Source organism: Nyctibius grandis, chromosome Z, assembly GCF_013368605.1.
Source record: "Nyctibius grandis isolate bNycGra1 chromosome Z, bNycGra1.pri, whole genome shotgun sequence".
In the NCBI taxonomy this organism is placed as follows: Eukaryota; Metazoa; Chordata; class Aves; order Nyctibiiformes; family Nyctibiidae; genus Nyctibius; species Nyctibius grandis.
The window spans coordinates 68,495,820-68,515,502 of record NC_090695.1 but is presented as its reverse complement, the minus strand read 5'-3'; the positions used below and the strand labels follow the sequence as shown (position 1 = coordinate 68,515,502).

The following is a 19,683-nucleotide window of genomic DNA, read 5'->3' as shown; positions in this document are numbered from 1 at the left end:
CCCTGTTGTAGAGATGACAGCTCTGCTGTCCTTTCACACGCCTCTGAGCAGCAGCTGGACATCATTGTAAGCTTTGGTTAATGTAGCTCACTTCAGTCATCTCTGAAAAAATGCCGTTTCTGTGACTACTTCCAGGCTTTTCCTCTGGGCTTGCTGGGAGCAGTGTCTCAGTGCTGAGGCTCTCTGCTGAAACTCACTCTGGGACATTTTATTCATGAGCCAATGGTGTCTGTTTTGCCACGAGCATCATCGCCAGCCATCTTCACTAGACGTTGCTAGATCTAAACAGGCTAGTTTGGTGTTTGGCACCATGATGTATGCTACTTCGTTGTTAATCCTGAAAGGACAGTCATCATCATCTACTACACAGGAAAAAGTGTATTTTTTTTTTATCCTCATTAACCTCATGTTGTTACATCACAGTATCAACTAACTTTGTTCTTCAGTTGTTTTTATATTTGGTAGTAACAGCTATCTGATTTACAACTGTAACCCCTTACTGTCAACTCTTGCAAACACAACAAAACTAAAAAATTACAGTGTGTCAGCAGCAGTCACTCCTTTCTGCATCTATCTCTTGGTGTGCCTGCCACTCACCTGTTTAACTGCCAAGCATGACCAATTAAAATTTCATTCCAATTTATTAAATTTTACATCTGAAAAGTACTATTCCTGTTTCTTGTTCCCTAATGTAAAATGTAAGCCTCCCTCATTCCACCTTTCACATGGCCCTTCCCTACAGCCATGGCATCATTGTTTGTTTTGAACTCTCTGTTGTCTGCTTCAGTAATACAGCAAGATTACTCTGCGATACTGCCGTTGTTAAGATTTTATCATTGCCACCACTTGTGCTGAAACTGCCCACCATGCCCTAAACTCATTATCACCTCCTGTTCCTTTTGACTACAAGAAAGCTTTTTCATAAGCTCCCAGTTTTAGTTGAGGGAAAAAAATTGTCCCTGTTTGTTTGAATATAAAAAAAATACAACTACATGACATAAATGCTAAACTTTTTTTTTTTTTACATAGATGAAGAGTCAGATGAATAATGTCTCATGAGGTTGTCCATTTTATGCATGAACAAGTAAGCCTGTCTACTGACATTTTATGGTTTCTATATACACCTTTTCCACTTGCCTAGCATTTGCCTGTCCTTTCTCCAGTCAGCTCACGGGAATGCACAGGATTCCCACTTGATAGCTGGGAGGAAGGAGTGGGAATTAGGAAGCAGTCATACCAAGAAAACAGTAAGACCAAAATCTTTCTTAAGTCTTAAGCGAGCTGATTCTCTTTTACCAGTATCAAGTAATGTCAGCATCAGCTGTAGGATAGATGTGATGCTGAGAAAAGTGATTGCTCTACAGCACAGAACAAAGGTCAATGCTAAAAGTTTGTGTATTTTTAGCATTGTAGTTTATATTTTAGCATGAAGAGCATGCAGCACCAAAACCACAGGATTATAACAGACAAGAAACAAAATCACCAAAAATTATTCCCCTCTCTGTCTTGAAACACAGCTAGTAAAGACTGGGGGTTTTGGTATGTTTTAGAGGTGGTGAGGACCCACTGCTCCCAATGCAGTCAGGAAGGAGGAGCTTACTCTCCAAACGTCTGAAAAATCAGAGCTAAAGTATCTTTCAGATTCACAAAAGAAAACTGAGTTAGTTGATAGGAAAATGATGAAAGTGGCACCTCAACAGGAGATCACTTTTCATATTTTCGTTAAATACATGTGGTTTGACAGATTCTGCAATACATTTTGAAGTACTGTCCCAAAGCAGAGTTACTGTTTAAGTGGCATACCATTACTGGGCTGTTCAAATGCCTGATTCTTGAAACAGAGAGGAGACAGCAAAAAAAAAAATAAAGTGACTGGATGTCCCACTTGTACAGCCTGCCCATCCACAGAGAAGAGGTGAAAGAGGAAATACTGTCTCAAGCTCAGCTGCTGGAAAGGCAGAACAGATCACCAGAACAAAGTGAATCATACAAAAAATAAACTAACTGTATGGGTGTGAATTAACAGTAATCAACATATTAAAATTTGTGCTCAGGTAGTGCCTGGGAGCACAGCTGGCATCACACACACAGGGACGTAGAGGGGCTGACACGTATCTTCCCCTTCCCTGACAGGTACACTGGATGACTTGCAGTGTTACCTAACAGCCTAGCAAAAAGCAGTCAGTTTTTGTTGCTTGATTCACTTTCTCCTAGACACCCATTATGGATCATAACCTACATTCATCTTGGATCCTGGGCAGAAAGGGAGAGAGGGGGAAGAGAAAGAAAAGCCACTGCAGCTGCCTGAAGAGTAACTGCGTCTGAGAGCTCGCTCTGCCAATACAGCAAGTGGAAGCAGAACTGTTGAAAAGAAATTAAGATCAGAAAAGCTATGATGAAAAATAGTCAACAGCTATCATCTGAAACCTTTAAATTCCAATGTTATTATGTTTCCAAACTTGATGCTATAGCTTAATTGCAAGGTTTGGGCTTGACATTTGCTCAGCATCCTTTTATGGCCTAGGTCAAGCAGGCCAGAGCAAGAACTATAGCAATTCAGGCTGGCCCTAAAAGTGTGCCATACAGTGTATTGCTCAGCACTGATCATTTGTGTTTTAGCAAAGAAGCAAACCCACAAGAAAGGAAAGTTGAAACATAATAGTGATTTGTGCAGTGCATTTGAAGAAGAAATTTAGTGGTCTATGGAGACAACATTTGTATATTTGTCATGTCTCCAGAAAAGATGGTAATGATCCTGCCTACTAGAAACTCACAAATAATGCCTGAATTCACAAACACACATATCAGTCATTTCCATCTTAAGCATTATTTCTGTAGCAAATTTCAAGGCCTCTCTCCTCTTCAGCGGAATTTGATATTGGCTTTTCCCTTTCTATTCACAGACATCTCAAGCTGATATGGAAGTTCAGCACAATCATGAGATTAAAAGCACGTAAAACCTTACTGGTAGTCTCTACAGGGCATGATAATACAGATGGGAAATTTGTATCTTCAGCTACCATTACAAATTAGTTTGGAACAAAAAAAGGAAAGTCTTATATTTAGACAACTTATATGCAGTAGAAGTTACAGCATCATTAGTCAAAACAAGGAAAAGCTGCTTTCTCATACGTGAAATATGAAGGGAACTTTTAGTAGTAGGATGCAAATGACATATTGCCTGCACCTGTTTTGGGAGCCTCAAACCCACAAGCTAAGAAATAAAATCGAAACAGCAAGGAGTGAATAAACTGTATATACAGGCTGATTTGGCACATACGCATGGGAAATCTCAACGACAGTGTAATTCAGAGTGTGGATAACTAAGTGGAACTATTCATTATGGTCAAGAATATGTACAAATGTGTTATTTTCAATATGGCAATATGCATCTGCCAAAGTTCATGGGCCTAACAGATATTTTTATTCAAAATAATAGAAAAGAGAGGGTCATTGTTCCTAAGGGCTGCTTTTTTTATGAAATGAGTCTATCACCTGACATAATGCAGAAGAGTTATGAAACATGCTTTTAAGGTAGCAAGATTTGTTAAGAGATGGGAAGTTAGTTAAATGTACAGACCTATTAAAGACAGTATTGCTGGATTTTTTTCAGCTACTTCTTGTTGTTCAGGTTAACTGTCCTATATGGTATTATTATTTCCTAATCCAATCAGTACTACTATTAAATTGAATATAAAAATCACAGCTAAATTTCTGCGACTGAGTTTCAACATGCTGGGTTTTTATTTCATTCTCACCCTCTCTCCCTTTACACACATGCAAGAATATAAAATACAAACTAAGGCACCATATGTGCCTACTAACTGTACTGCTACAACTCAGCTAAAGCCAGCTGACATTTCAAATTTTTGTTTCGGTGGCTGATGGCAATCCAATGCCTATCCCTAGCTGGCTCCTGGACGCTGAAAGGACCCAGTCACTATGAGTACACTTAAGCCATCAGAAGGGGCTCATGCGGTTTATTCCTTTCCAGCAGCCAGACAGCTGGTTAAAGGAAGGGGGCCAATGCAAGCAAGGCAAATTCCTTTTTGGCATTCACTAGAGAACAGACCACCTAACAGCAAATTCCCAGAATAAGCTATTCTCTCTGCTAAGGCAGCAAACAAAATGGCTACCATGAGCATATCTTTTCAATGCAGACAAGCATTTAAGGAAAAATTGTATCACAAGTAAGAAAAACTTGCCAGAGAGGTAGGTGGACTTAAACAGGCCCACATGTGCATACTGCTTTGAATTAAGTGCTAGAGGGTGGCCTCTAGCACCAGCTAATACAGCTACAGTGGTTTAACTTCTGGTCTTGCCCAGCAAAACATGCTGATTGCATGACAAAACCCTTGCAGACTATATGGAAAGTACAAAAACATGGATTCAAAAACATGCTTGGTGCTCTGGTGGAGGAGTCCTCCCACAACATTCCAGGTTTTGACTTTTCAAACTTGGGTCTAGTAGAAAGCTGCACATCAGTGTCGGAATTTCTCACCTTCCTGCACCCTTCTTATATCACAAGGAAAATGGCATTTTAATTAGCATGACATTATTCACTCACACAGAACATTAGCATTTTATTCTGTCATTGGATAATACAGCAAAGAAATGGAGCAAAGGTGTTTTATCAGTGTTTGGTTTAATAATTGCAAGTAATTTTTGCTAGATGTTTCATCCTAAACTTGTATAATGCTTTAGAATTTTTTTGGATTGTATCCCCCCAAAACCAAAACCAAGTCAAACATATACCACCATGGCATGAATTCTAACTTACCAAAACTAATATTAACTCACTTGCATCTTCAGTATGACTTTCTATGAACACCTCTTTGCACTTAGAATACTGTGAGTATGGAAACCTGATCACAAATCCCAGAAGTAACAGATTAACTGCTGGTCAGGTAAATTGCAATACCTGGCAACATACCTGTTCCTACCACACCTCACAAAATAAAATGTATTCTGCTTTGTATATGCACTGTACTAAGATCTTTGTTGAATGAAAGCCACAGAAGTGGCTTTTTTTCTGAAGAAAATCCACAGAAACCACCCAGCACCATGCTGGAAGGCTTGCAGAATTCAAAAAGCTATAACCTAGCAGTCTTAGACTGGAAAGAGGCATCATCAACAAACAAGTCAAATTTACAGTTTGTATTCAGAACAACTCCTCGAGGCAGAAAAATTTTGAAAAGCTCTCTATATTCAGTATAATATCCAGGATTAGGGTGTGTGCTGACATGGAGATTGGAGATAAGGGAACAAGCTACTTGAAGCCTGATTGCGGGACTCATTGGCTGGTTCTGCATAAAAGTACAGCCCTGAAGGCTCCAAAGAACCGTTCCAGAAAACAGTGATTACAGAGAAGACGACACACGTTAGATGGATAATGCAGGAGCCACCATATGAGAAATCTTTCATTACTCAGATTTACCAAATCACACTGTTGCCTTCCACTGGCAAACTAACAAAAGTAGCTTCAACATGCCACAAAACCACGGTTTATATCAAAGTTAGCTCATAATTCAAGCACTGTGAAAGAGCAAGGAAAAAGAAATACCAAAGATTTATAACAACTATGCTAAATAAAGCAAAAAGAACGCCAGTACAGATGTATCTTTTAAAAGTTACAGATAGCATCAATTAATTTTCTTCCTTAAGCCTCCTGAAACGAGCAAACCCTCCTTGTAATATTTAAATCATGCAGTATTTCTTAAGAAGCCAAACACAGGAAAACAAGAATGTACCAATTCACTACTAATTTTGTTCTTTCCATCTTTACTGTACATTTCCTTCCTGCTTGAATTGAGTTATCACTATTTAACAGAATATTGATTTTGCTTAAGAAAGAAGAATTTTCATGTGCTTTGTTAGTGGAAAAAAAAAGACTGCACTGTGAAAGGAAGGTTACAAATTCATCTCCAACAACTGTAATACACATATAAATGTAATACCCATATCATTGACCTAACAAATCTGCAAGACTCATATATTGCAACTCTTTACCAATCTTTCTTTTAAGTAGTTCAAATTGTATATAGTTGTAATACGGAGAGAATTTAAGGACAACCAATGAATCTCACATCCAACAATTGGATTAGAAATTAAAGGAAAAAAAAAAATCACTCTTCCTTTGGAGAAAAATTTTAGATTATTTATCATTATAGATAGAGCACTCCATACGTGTTCCCACTAGACAAATACCTCAGAGTTTCTGATCAACAAACAAATAATTTAGTTTAATCCCATGCTTTTCAGGTATGATATTCAGGGAACAGAAAACTGAGTTGCTTGATTTTGCTTTTTTAGATATGCATGGCTACCAACAACTGAAAAAATGCAACATATCTCTTCCTGATTTTTCATTCAGAAATATTTTTCATCCAAAAAGAGGAAAAAAAACCTTTCTTCACAGACATACACTATGTATTTGCTATTTCTTCATATGCTGGAATCAAATATTACAAACATTAACAAACTGACTGAGAGGACATGTAGCTTCTGTAATTCGGTCTGATATGACTCACTGGGAACAAAATTGTAAGAAATCAGTCAACAGCATTGCAGAAAATATTCTTCCACTTCTTACAGCCAAGGGACACTTAAGTACATTGTTTTTCTTTTCCCTTGCGCAAAAACAAACGCTATGCTTAGAAACCTGTGTTAATTTAAGATACGTGCCTCTGATTTTACATGCAAGAATAGTATTCCAAGTAGCATCTTTGAACATAGCACAAGAGCTGACATTAACGCTAGGTAATGTATGAGAACAAATTACTGAAAAGAGTTAAGATCCTCTGTCATTACTATTCTCCGTGCTTATTTTTCTAGTTAAGCTAGAAACAGGTTCTGCAAACTTCTTGGGACAAATACTTTCCTAAGCATAAAACAGTAAGCCATCGCTCACTGTCCATGATCTTTGCACGGGACAAACAACCTAAACAAAGAAGCAAGCAAACTACCTCTGGACAAAAGAAGGAAGGAGATGAGTTGCAGCCATATACTCTCTTTAGGAAAGTTGGCCCTCAAACTGGAAATTTTCCTTATGCCTATGTTGTGCTTGCCCTGTTCTGTCTGAATGAAAAAAAAGATTTCTTAAATGAATAAACAATTGCGTTAGTCATTGCAAACTGAAAATACGCTGTACTGCAAGCAACTTTCTAGCTGTAGTATGTGTTGACAGAGACCAGCTATCGGTACAGTACTTTGCAGAGAACACTGTCCTGTGAAAGCTGCAGTACTGAAAAAAAGAATTTAGCAAATCTGAGAGGAGTTTCATTTTGGAAACATTTTCAAAAAGAACTAAAGGGTTCAGGAAACATTGTTGATTTCCTGAGAACATAGAGTGCATTCACCATGAATCACTAACTCTCACTTGAGATCATCGTTAAAATGATGCAGAATTATAGAACAAAACATTTTAGGAACAACTTAGCAACCAAGCAATTTGGTACAATTCGCTAATAAAACCATGTATAATTTGGGAGAAAAACTGATCCCTAGCCAGATAAACAACAAGGACATGAGTGGCCTGCTTTAAATGACATAGGTCTCTTGTTAAAGAAGGTGCTCAGAACAAAATTTTCAACCATCTTCAATATTTACTGTTATGTTTTAAAAGATTAACATTTCCAAACAAAGGATTATTTGCAAATATATGAGGGAATACAAAGTTGCGGGAGAACCTTAAGTACTTATTTTTCTACCCTTGGTAATCTGTGGTGCAAGATGTTAATTAAACTCTGACACCTGGATAAAGATCTGATTTATTGGCTTGACAAATAGATGACATTAAAAATCTAAACCTTCCACGTTAGTTTTTGAAGAAGTTCATTCAGCAGCTTCACAGTCCTTTGGTTTTCTTGTCCATTATGGTTAATTCTGTGTGCAGTACGGATAAGAAGGCTACAAACTTCTTTGCTTGTATCAGTTGCCTCAGTAATCTGAAGGGGAACAGAGAAGATGGGAAATATGTTGCTAAGTACTAAGAATTCTCCATTAATATTTGCAATAAAACCACAGATTTGTCCCTCACCACTGAAAAGGTGAGATGCTCTGAGTTCCAAAGCAACTTCTGCCCAAGGCATCTCTTTTCACACATCTTGGCAGAACTGAGCAACTTTCAGATTTCTACTATTCTCTCAAATTTAAGTGAAACAAGTAAAGAGGTCAAAAAGTTTTTAAAGGAAACAGAAATGGACAGACAGTGTAACCATTTAGAAGGCATCTCCTTAGAAAACAACTAAAAGCGCATGAAGATTTTGGGTGGGTTTGGGGAGACAATTCAATTCTGTAAAGCTTTCAAAAGTTAAAATAAATCCCTCCCCCAAAAGATGACAAAGTACCGGGAAAAGACCCTAAACTGCAATTTTTGCAGATCAGGAGGGACTTTACTCCACGTTGTCTGCTGTGTTAATCCCAAAGTTTACTATGCTAAAAAAAAACCCTGCTATGCATCCCAGTTTGGTTCCACACCACAATGCCTTTCATGCATTGTTTTCAGGCATTTTAAAATCACATGGAGACCCTAGCTACACATTAATGATTACACAGATACAGTCAAATTATAATCAAATTGACATTACTCTGGCCTGCAACAGCTCATGACCACCCTACATTGGGGAATACTCAGAGCTTTGAGAGTTAGTTATGTTGTTTTCTATAAAGAAACAAGAAATTTCCTTCAGTCTTCCTGAAGAGGTTTAAAGCAGTAGACTAGTATATTACAGCATCACTGCTCAACAGCCACATTCCTCGAAAGAGAAATACTAAAACCAGCAGACTGTAAGAATACATACAACCCCCTCTAATTTTATCATTACATTCTTATGCTAAGAAGAAATTGATCATTTAGGTCAACTTACACTTAAAACACTAGAAATATCTTAGCCCTTCTTAAACAGAAAGATGTTATGTCTGTTTAGTCAGCCAGAAAGAATAACTACTAAAATAGGTTTCCAGTTCCCTGTGTCATAAAATCAGACTCCTTATACATGCCATATACCCTATACAGATGGAAGAGCACACTGCTGCTGAAAGGAAAAACTTTGGAAGTATTAAAACCACACACTGGCCCTAGACCTCCTTGCACAGGAGGCTTGTACTTCTTAAGAGTATGGTTTCATAGTTAGAGAGGAATAAATTCCTAATCTCACACTGAGATAGCACTATTTATCTTGAGAGACACAAACACATTTTACTGTTTGCACCAATATACCTGAAGGCTCTCATCAACAATAGCAAGATACTGTGGCACGCTTCCAACGTTTTACTCTTCTCTTCAGCTTTTTTCACACCCTACGTGATGCTCTTTCAGGTCTTCGTTCTTTTTTTTCTCTCAATTACCACCCCATTTTCCTCCCTGGCTTTGCTCAAGCACCAAGCTTCTGCCTCATCAATGCTAACGCTTAGTAACTACCTGTTTTACAAAATGGAAAACAGAGAGAGGACAGTTCCATCATCTCTGCTGGATAGTTAAGGGAGTGATTTGTAACAGGGAAAAGCAAAATGTTTGCACATGCTATTTATGCCAGGTGTAAATGAACTGTAGGTATCCCTTAACTGTAAGCTACTACTACAACTATTTCTGCAGCTGTATAGTCAGGACAGAAGCCTTTTCAGTGAGATCTTGTCAAGAAGTTTCAAGAAGGAAAAATATTTTGACTGTAGCTGAAATAGATATGCTGCTGGTTAGGTATAGTTGCTGTAGTCCCTGTTATGTGTTTTCTTTATTAAGATGTAGGAACTTAAATCCAAAATAATAAAAAAAAAATTTTTTACTTAAATGGAAAAAAAGGAAGAAACACTTACATGGTAAATGAATTCCTGGGCAATCATATGTCCACCAGAAGAAAAGAGCAAAAAGTTGGTAAGAAGATGTGTTACAAGATGCCGGTTACAACACTGCTCTACATCCATTATACTATGTACAGCAGCCTCCAGATCTTTGACAGAAAGGACTGTACACCTGAAGAGCATCATTAGATGACTGTAGACTGCTTGAGCTTTTACCTGTAGGAAACAATTTGAAAGGATGCAGGATCAGAGAAGAGTAAAGGTCATACCCATGGCATTTTTCCTTTGGATTTATTCACTAACAGGAAACTGAATCCTTGGCAGAAACTACCCGAACATGAAAAGAGTTTGAATTTAAGCAGCAGGGAGAACAGGGAAGGAAGGGCTGTACACATTTCTTTTATAGTGATTCACACACACAGAGGTGGACAGAATGGATTTTTTTAACTTTCTTTGGTCTTATAAATTAAGCAGACAGGGCATCAAGCCAGGATTTGACCTTTTTTAATAATAAAAGGAAATGGAGAAAGTCCCTCAGCAGAACATGGTCAGATTTTTGCATTGTGGGAAAAAGAACAGAGGCTCCTCAAGGGCTCATTTCAGTATTGCTGCTACAAATCAATTAAGTCCCCATGCAACCTGACCTTGGCTGATAAAATGTTCTGGTAAGAATGCAGTTTTTTCCTTCTTCCTGTCGTGTTTGCAACTTACGTTTTTACCTTTTGAGTTAGCCAATAAAAACTAATTTTTGCTGGGAGTAGAAAACAGAAGATTTTGGCACCTACACAATGGAAAAAGAACTATAAGCAACTACTGCAAAAAAACCTAACAATAATTCTGTTCACTATATTAAAAATAAACTAAACAAACTGGTAGAAAAAACAAATGAATAAGCGCGGGAACAATGGAAAAAATATACCACTGCAGACCCAAAGGAAAAGGACACCCGTTTCTTAATCATGTTCATTAGGACAATTTGTTTCAGTCATTTACCTGACCTTGCTTTTCTCATCTCTGCCCTATTAACAATTCCACATAAAATAGTCTGAAAGAGCTGCTGTTCTTGAATTATGTCCACAATTACATGTGAGGCAACAAATGATACCAGAACCTAAAGACAGGTAACTGGAATTCTTCAAGATCCTTTACCCCTCTGTGCATCTTATTCTTGGTGTGCCTCCAACCCATGTGCCAGAGGCTGGACATTGATAGTAGCAGGCTCTGCTCCATGAACTCACCTACCCTAGGAGACTCAGTGCCAAAGTTACTATGACCAGCCTCCAAATTTTGTTCCTCCAGTGTTTCAGAGTCTAAAGGTGTGAAAGAACTCCAACAAATGAATAAATATTGAGGAGTAGAATATTCAGTCCTGCACATATGAATGAAGTATAGCGAACAGCAAAAGTAGCCTTTTTCTTCTTTAAATTATTTTAACGTATGTATTCCATTCTTGCTGATACTTAAGCTGCTACCTAAAGCCAGTAGCAGCAAAAAAAAATCTTAAGCCCTGAGTGCATGCCTTTCCACACAAAAATATGCTGAATGAAAAGTCCTCCAGCTTGGCACCTGCCAGAAGTTCCAGTCCCATCTTAATCCTTAACTGTTGAAAGGTGCAGGGGTTGAGGAGGAAACCACTACATTTGACAGAGCTGAGATCATCTGCCAAAGGACAAATTAAAAGAAAAAGCAAATATCTAACTAAAGGCTTTGCATGAACTGTGGGAATGCTTCTGAAATAGCCTGACCCATGGGAAAAAAAAAAGGCCTTACCTGAAGTAACAAAAGAATCATAATGAACTGGAATATTAGACCTCTGGGAACAGCTGAGTAACTGCATGGGCTGTCAGTGGAAAAGTTTTTTCTCACTAAAGTTTGTCATATGTTATGACAGAATAACAAACTGATAGAATAGGGGACACACAGGGAGATGATTTTATATATGGTACAACGTGATTTCATTCTGTGGTGCTGGAGTTAGAACAATGTTCCATACATAGAGCTGTACCTATAGTCCTTCAGTTTCACTCACTCATGTTTATTGCTTGGGGATTGCCTTCTTTCGTAAAACTCCATTCTAAAACCAACCCTGGTTTCTTTACTTCACTATAGCTCTAACCCAACTCTGCTCAGCCAACATCCTACCCCCCGCTCCTAGACTATAAGAAATTAAAGAGAAAAAAAAATTAAAAAGTGATTGGGATGTGAGCTTGCATTTGTAGTGCCATCTGCGTGGCAAGAGGGGAAGGGAAGGAAATAAAATATTGCAGAACACACTGTTGTACGTACACCATTAGACGTAAAATGAAAGCATGATGTTTAACTAGAGTGGTGTACTGAGCTGCATTTTCAAATCAAACAGAATCCATTTTTTAATTAAGGAAAACTAGAGATGCTGCAGCCAGATTTTGAATCTGGGCTTTGTAGATCAGATTGCTTGCGCTAGTTCAAACTTGCATAATAGGTCTAAATTAAAGGCTTTCATGTATTTACATGCATTCACAGACACATAGCACTATTCATGCAGTACAGTGCATGAGGTTAGGACACTACTTCCTTCTGATAGAAACCTAGCATATGGGAATGTAACATACTTGTTACAATCTCATACATGCCAAAAATCAATAAAGGTATGTAAGAGAAATCAGAATAGATGGGCAAGGTTAGGATTCAGGGCTGTGTCTGATAAGTATCTTTACTGCATTGACTACTGTTGTGATTTCTCTTGTGTTTCCTTCTCAGAACATGCCATAACACAGGAATGCTGAATTCTGCCACACAGTGATTTAAAAAATACCATTCCTAGAGTAGTTTTACTTGTGATTAAAAGCAACCAAGTTATCCAAAAGAAAGCCAAGAAGGTGCTAATCTATATAATATACTTTAAAAAGAGGAAAAATGTTTTCTAAATGTCACCAAGAAAATCCACAAAAAATAGCTTTCAGCTTCTCCACTGCAACACAATTCCCAGGAGACCTTGCAAAGCCAATACCTCCTCCAGTGTAGGCTTTTCTTTTTTCTGGTGTGCAATATTTATTTTATAGCAATATGATATAGACAGACTATTGATTATTGCTGCTTACTATCACTACATTACCCACCATTGTCTGAGTCCTTTGCTGATTTTCGTTCTGAGGACAGTAGTAAAACGCCAGCAGCCACAGCAAAGCATCTGGTTCTACAGCAGCCTTCAGTAATTGTTCTGCTGCAATATCAAGCCATTCTCCAAAACAAGCAACCAAAAACCAGATTTCAAACAGGTCAGCAACAGAACTGGAAAATACCAAAGATACAATTAAGTTAACATCTTTAAATGTCTTAAGTTAACCTCAAAGGGTGCTGGCATGAAAATAAAAATTGTTAAACCACTCTTCAACAGGTAATGCCTTACCTGCTAAGCATACAGCCATGTACTACTCTTATTATCTGCAGTCACAATCAAATGAGACACACATAGTGCTAACAGATTCGCTTTGTCAGTAGAACAGACCATCGATAACTCCGGTTTCTAATAAACTGACGAAACACTATGTATTAAAATGTATATCATAAAATTAAACCTCATTGTTTATACTCTCCAGTTTAAGGATTTTCAAAACTTTAAATCATATCTCAAGTGTTGTATTCTAAGATACTGTTGCCTTATATTGTCTTCCAGTTTCTCTCTGTTGCTCTCCAGGGTTATTTTCTGGTTTTTAGTAATTCATGAGGCACGTGTTTTTTGGTAATTAATGAGGAATTACATTTAGATGGACTAAATGTAAGGTTTTTAACGATATTCATCTCCTGACTCTTAAAATTCAGGTCCTCTTCAATGAAAATTTTGAGGGTATTACAACTGGGTTAGTGCAGTAGGAAAACGAAAGGTGAGAATGGACTACAGCTCATCTCTACACTTTCTCACATGCACTCTTCTAAAGTTAGATAAGACTAAAGAAAAGAGAAATAATGGGGAGATACAAACTAATAGTAGGCATCTCCAAAGCAAAAAGTCAAACTGAGTGTGGAAGGAAGGACAGACAGAAGGACAGCTGGAAGGAGATTAAGAACTAGGAATAATTATTCCTATCAAGTTTGTCAAAAGTTTGAAGAATTAGAGGTTTTTGTTATGTTTTATTCCTGGGGACTCCAAGAGCTGCTGTGCCACCCCTACCCAGGAAACTACAAGAGATCTTAGAAATTTCAGGAGTTGATGAAGTTGTCTGATACCATCATACCATCTGGGGAATGTGACAAGGTCACAGTTGGAATAAACTTCTTTATCTTTAAGACTTTCTGAAGAGGTGGGAGGCACAGTTTTACAGATGAAGGTGTGATGTGTGCAGATAGTATTCTATGTCTGGAGTATACTGGTGACTGATGTTGTCTACAGGTGTCCCAGAAATTACCGATCCTGTAAATAATATTGTCTATATGCCACAGAATCTCAGGGTCTCAAAATCCTGTTCCTAGGACACAAATCCACCACATCAGTGTTTTTGGATAAGCGTGATCACGGACATCACACGTAAGAGGTTGGCACAGAGTCATAGAGAGAAAATAAAGTACTGAGGTGACTGCTATAAAAGTGACCATTGTTGATATTCCATAGCTTTTGGAGGGGCAGCAGCAGGGCTCAGACTGCAGGGAACTCGAGACGTGTAACAAAATCTGAGACTAAAATTTCTTAGCTAAAGGAACAGGATCAGCACTGCTAAACTCTTTGAAGATACTAGAATCTGGAAATCCAACAATAAAAACCTTTGAGAAAACAAACAAATATGATAGTGATCTAGGACAACAGCCCTCCCCTCAGCAAAGTAATGTACTTATCTGACCATAATTCAATGCTGTGACAACGTAAGTGGATAGGCTAGCTCTGAAATCCAGCGATGTACAATCAAAGATGAAACTTAATTAAAAGTTAATTACTGAGAACAGATAACTACACTTAGGGTAATATTGACAGTATTTACGACTGGAAGTGTTCATAGCTCCAAGGGTAAATACAAGTCCTTAAACTTTAAGCATTAAATTAATTTTAAGAGGTACTTTGCAGAATAGAATTTAATTCTTGCCTGGAGTGCCTAGGCACCACTGTACTTACAACTCACCATAACTTTCCCGTACCATCACAGTGCCTGGTTTGGAGTTGTGTACCCTCCACTTCTGTCCCCACTGCTGTTTCTGCCTGCTCTGTAGTGGCACCTATGTCAACTCTTCCACTGTTGTTGCCAAAAGTGGCCGTTCACTTTTTCTGGGACTTCCCCCCGCAAAATGTACATCAGTTGATTTCTGGTGTTAAATGTCACATTACATTTACTGTTCACTGAGATGACTACACGTAATAATAAATAATGGCACAGAAGCAATCTATTGATTAGAAGTACACAGAAAGCGCCTTGCTGTAAGACTTACATTTGGTGTAAAATAAAACCACTGAAAAATAAGCTATATAAACAGAGAGCACTGACTATAAGAAGCGAGAGGACATGCTGTATAGTAGTATTTTTTGCTCCTCTGTTAATCTTAAGTAGAAAGGATCAGAATCAGGAATAAAGTAATAAAAGTTGCTTAAAAAAAAAACTGAATACAGTTTCCTCATGGATATTAGTATTTAAAAACTTAAGCCAGATCCATTTTCTTTGTAACTGAGAGGGGTTTGGTAGAAAACATAATTGTTGCATGAGGTCTAAAGGAAGTAAGAGGATATTCTGGCAAGTACAATACTATTCAAACTAGTGTACTATCAAAGCAAAGGTGGAAAAAGACAATATAAGCCAAGAAAGGGCTAGGCAACAAAGGGTAACAGACATGCTTTTATTATTGTAACAAATTATGATGGATGCTGGTTTTTTTATTTGTTTGTTCTAAGCTTGAGTTATGTGTTTCTTTAAGAAGCCAGGGTCAGCTACTGGTCACACTCCAAGGGAGGAAAGGTTTGACAGGCTTCAGGGATGAACAGGCGAGACATAGCACCAAAGTGCAGCTCATACAGAAAGTGAGAAGCTGCCAGCAGGCAGCCTGGCCTCAGTGGGAACAGCAAAAAGCTTTTCTCTGCCACTCAACAACAAAAATATAAGTCTCCATGACTTAACTGAAACCAAGCATGGATGCAAGTATCTCCTTCCATGACACTGGGGGACAGCTGGGTATCTATTTTTGCAAGTCTATCTGGCCTAGGCGTTCTATGTTTCTATTGAAATATTTCAGGTTTTAAATAAAAATGAAATTAGTTTCTTTCTTTGAATTTACAAGCTGTTCAATATTCTTTGGAAAGCTCTCTCTGGGAGCAGATCTAAGCAGACTCATATGCAAGCTCTAGCTGAGTCGTATCACACCTGATACGAAAGAATTACATGGCAGCAACAAATAGAGATGTATCTTTTCTCATTCTTTTCAGATAGTCCTAGACCATCTACTACCAAAGCAGAATTCATGTAGACAAACAAACACTATCATTCATTACAGCAACTATTTGGACAAAAAAAGCTAAGGGCAACAGGTCAGAAACACGGGGTGCCAGCTCAAAGAGTAATAAACAATGATACTGTGGTCTTGCAGTCATATCTTTATGAAAGAAAATCAAGAAGTTTGAAGTTTGGATGTTTGCACAAGCCTGCAGAAAGCCAATACAGTCTCCTTGACAAAACAGTACTGCTCACAACGGGCTCTTTCCAATACTAGCTGCTTTTCTGGTTGGAAGAGCTTTCTTGTTATTCAATCTAGAATCAGTTTTAAAAGTTTTGGGGGAGAAATGGGAGACTACGTGAGTAAGCATTTCTGTTATACAGCTAGCTTTTGCTGAAATGAAAAGAATGACAAGATTTTGTTTACTCAGAGGCTTATCAGTCAGGTCTCTAAGTGCTACAAAGTTCAGGTTCAGTAAGTATTATTATTCCAATAATAAGAAAATGATGCAATGTAACCACCAAAGACTTCAAGTGACATGACTTTTCACAAAGTAGCATATACAAAGGACAAAAAGTTAGAAAATATAATACTGCTTACCTAATATTTGTGCCTTCTACTAATGCTTTGAGCATATCCGAAATGTGTTTCAAGTGTTGAGACCAGTGTGTAGTTTGCAGTTCTGAGGAGGGAAGATGAAAATAAAACACTAAAAAGTCCAGTCTGTCCAACTGGAACAGAAGAGTGAAATTAATCACATTAAGCTAGCATTAAAATTCATGCAATTTGATTCAGTTATCACAAAGCATTTAAAATTTTATTTTAAGACTTCCCAATTTTCAACAATACCTATTACTGTGTTTCTTAGAACAATTCATTGACAAAGCCCTGTGAGGAAGTATAGCTAGGAATATTAAAATGAGGCTGATGTACCCTTGTGTAAATGCTACCCCAATATTAATATATAATCAGTGAGTAACATTCTCAGAGGCTTTTGTACTGAGCTGAAATTATTGCTCATGAAAAACTGTACATAATGAGCAGTGGTTTCTTGATCTATAAAAATGGGAAACCTGAAAAAAAATTAGGTTTACAATCCAAAATATCAGCAGAATTCAAGCTTCAGAGACAAACAGCAAGGCTATTTCTTGTAATATACATATGAAAATTACCATAACTATTATTAATATTATAAGATAAGAATATTTAGTATTTTTACAATCTCAGTAACTTGTCTTCATTCCTACAAAATTATGCATTCTTTCTTTGTTATGCACTTCTGGTTTAGTTTTCTTTAAAATTACATATGTATTATTGTTACATAAGAATTAGACGTTCCTGCAAAAAAAATACATTAAAAGAATATTATTAAAATTTCTAAGTCAACACACCCTATTTAGGGAATGGCAAAATTTTGTCTTCATCCTTTTTGAAGTTATTTTAAGACATATACAGATCATGCAGGTTGGCTAATGCTACAAATATTTCATGAACAAACTTACCAAAAGGACGTCTGAGTAAAGCTGTTACAAGAGGCTGGTGATGGTAAGGGAAGTAGGCCTTCAGTGGAAATTTATGCTAAGATACAAAATCGTTATTTTAAGAGCTTTCTGGTCAGTTTTCAAAACAAACCCATGGTGAACAATCTCATCTAAGGTAATAACGAACAATAGAGACTGAAGCAAGAGAACACAAAAGTAACTGTACACTTAATTTTAGGATTTTGCACAAAGAAAGAAAGGGGATATTTAGGAAAAGCTTGCTTAGAAAATGTAATTATTTATGGATTTTTAAAATACATGCATTAAAAAAGATTCAGAGTGTGAAGAAAACTACATCTTAATATTCTTAGGCTTTTTCTCTGTAATCACAAAGGTCTTCACTCTTAATATGCAGAGGTTAAAAGAGACACCAATTAGTTTCATTTCATTTTCCAGTGTAAACAGGTTCACAGACCATATTAAACTAGGAACTAATAAGATCTACAAAATCTGAGGGTGTGTTGTAGATTACTGCCTCACGTTCAAAAATGGAAACCTAAAATTCTTAGGATCTGATTCAGCGCAAGGTAGGGTAGTCATAGATAACAGACTTGTCCTCTATGTCCTCTATTTATCTGGGTACACGTGATTTCTATACTGTGAACATTGCTGCTTGTGTAATCGAGACTAGCAGGAGCATACCTTTAATCTTTTTGTTCTGCAAACATCTAGTACAAGCATGTCTAATGTGTACCATGCATGCGCAAGTGCAATATGAACTCTCTTTGAGGTGGACTGAAAAATGGCTGAATGGCCAGGCGCAGAGCATGGTGATCATTGACACAAAGTCTAGCCAGAGGCCAGTAACTGGAGGTGTACCCCAGGGGTCAATACTGGGTCCCGTCCTGCCTAACATCTTCATTAATGATCTGGATGCTGAGGCAGAGAGTTCCCTCAGCAAGTTTGCTTGACACAAAACTGGGAGAAGTGGCTGATCTGCCACAGGGTCGTGCTGCCTCGGAAGGAACAATCCCAGTCACCAGCACATGCTGGGAGCCAACCAGTTGGAAAGCAGTTTTGCAGAAGAAAAGGACCTGGGGGTCCCGATGGACACCAAGTTGAACATGAGCCAGCAATGTGCCCTTGCCACAAAGGGAGCGAACAGTACCTTGAGCTGCATGAGGCAAAGGATTGCCAGCAGGTCAAGGGAGGTGATCCTTCCCCTCTCCTCAGCACTGGTGAGCAGCCACTCCAGCAGCCTGAAGTACTATGTTCGGTTCTAGGCTCCTTAGTACAAGATAGACATGGACATACTGGAGAGAGTTCAACAAAGGGCCACAAGGATGATTAAGGGACTAGAGCATCTCTCCTATGAGGAAAGGCTGAGAGACCCTGGAGAAGAGAAGGCTCAAGAGGGATCTTATCAATGTATATAAATACCTGAAGGGAGGGTGCAAAGAACATGGAGCCAGGCTCTCTTCAGTGGTGCCCAGTAACAGGACCAGAGGCAATGGGCACAAACTGAAACACAGGAGGTTCCCCCTGAACATCAGAGAACACTTTTTTTTTTTTTTTTTTTTCCCCCCACTGTGAGGGTGACTGAGCACTGGCACAGGTTGCCCAGAGGGATTGTAGGGTCTCAGTCCTTGGAAATATTCAAAAGCCGTCTGGACATGGTCCTGGACAACTGGTTCTAGGTGGCTGTTCTTGAGCGGGGCGGGGGTTGGACAAGATGACCTCTAGAGGTCCCTCCCACTTCTTTTCATTTTCTGTCATTACAGTCTTCAAGTTTCCACACCAATGACCTTAGAACTCTTCTGTCTCCTTTCTTTAGACAGATCATCTCTTGAAACACAGTCTGGGAATATAGACTCTATAAAATGTGATAGATTTCTAAAACCAATGAAGACCGTATTTAGTAACTAATTTCTTTTGGGATATACATGCATGAATCTTATAAGCAAATGGAATGACACATTCTCTACTCATTTTTTTGTTCTGTAAACAACAGTAAATT

The 19,683-nt window shown here is 38.1% G+C and overlaps 1 protein-coding gene across 1 annotated transcript in view; it reads right to left on the bottom strand.

The window, feature by feature from the left end:
• Positions 1 to 7,802: 7,802 nt before the first annotated feature.
• Positions 7,803 to 19,683, bottom strand: part of FANCC (FA complementation group C) — a 71,975-nt gene continuing 60,094 nt past the window's right edge. Inside the window, exons 10-14 of the mRNA XM_068423636.1 lie at positions 17,688 to 17,763; positions 16,786 to 16,867; positions 12,897 to 13,068; positions 9,814 to 10,014; positions 7,803 to 7,946 (exon numbers count right to left, since the gene is read on the bottom strand). Of these exons, the coding sequence (XP_068279737.1) occupies positions 7,803 to 7,946; positions 9,814 to 10,014; positions 12,897 to 13,068; positions 16,786 to 16,867; positions 17,688 to 17,763 (675 nt within the window). The remainder of the gene's footprint in view (positions 7,947 to 9,813; positions 10,015 to 12,896; positions 13,069 to 16,785; positions 16,868 to 17,687; positions 17,764 to 19,683) is intronic.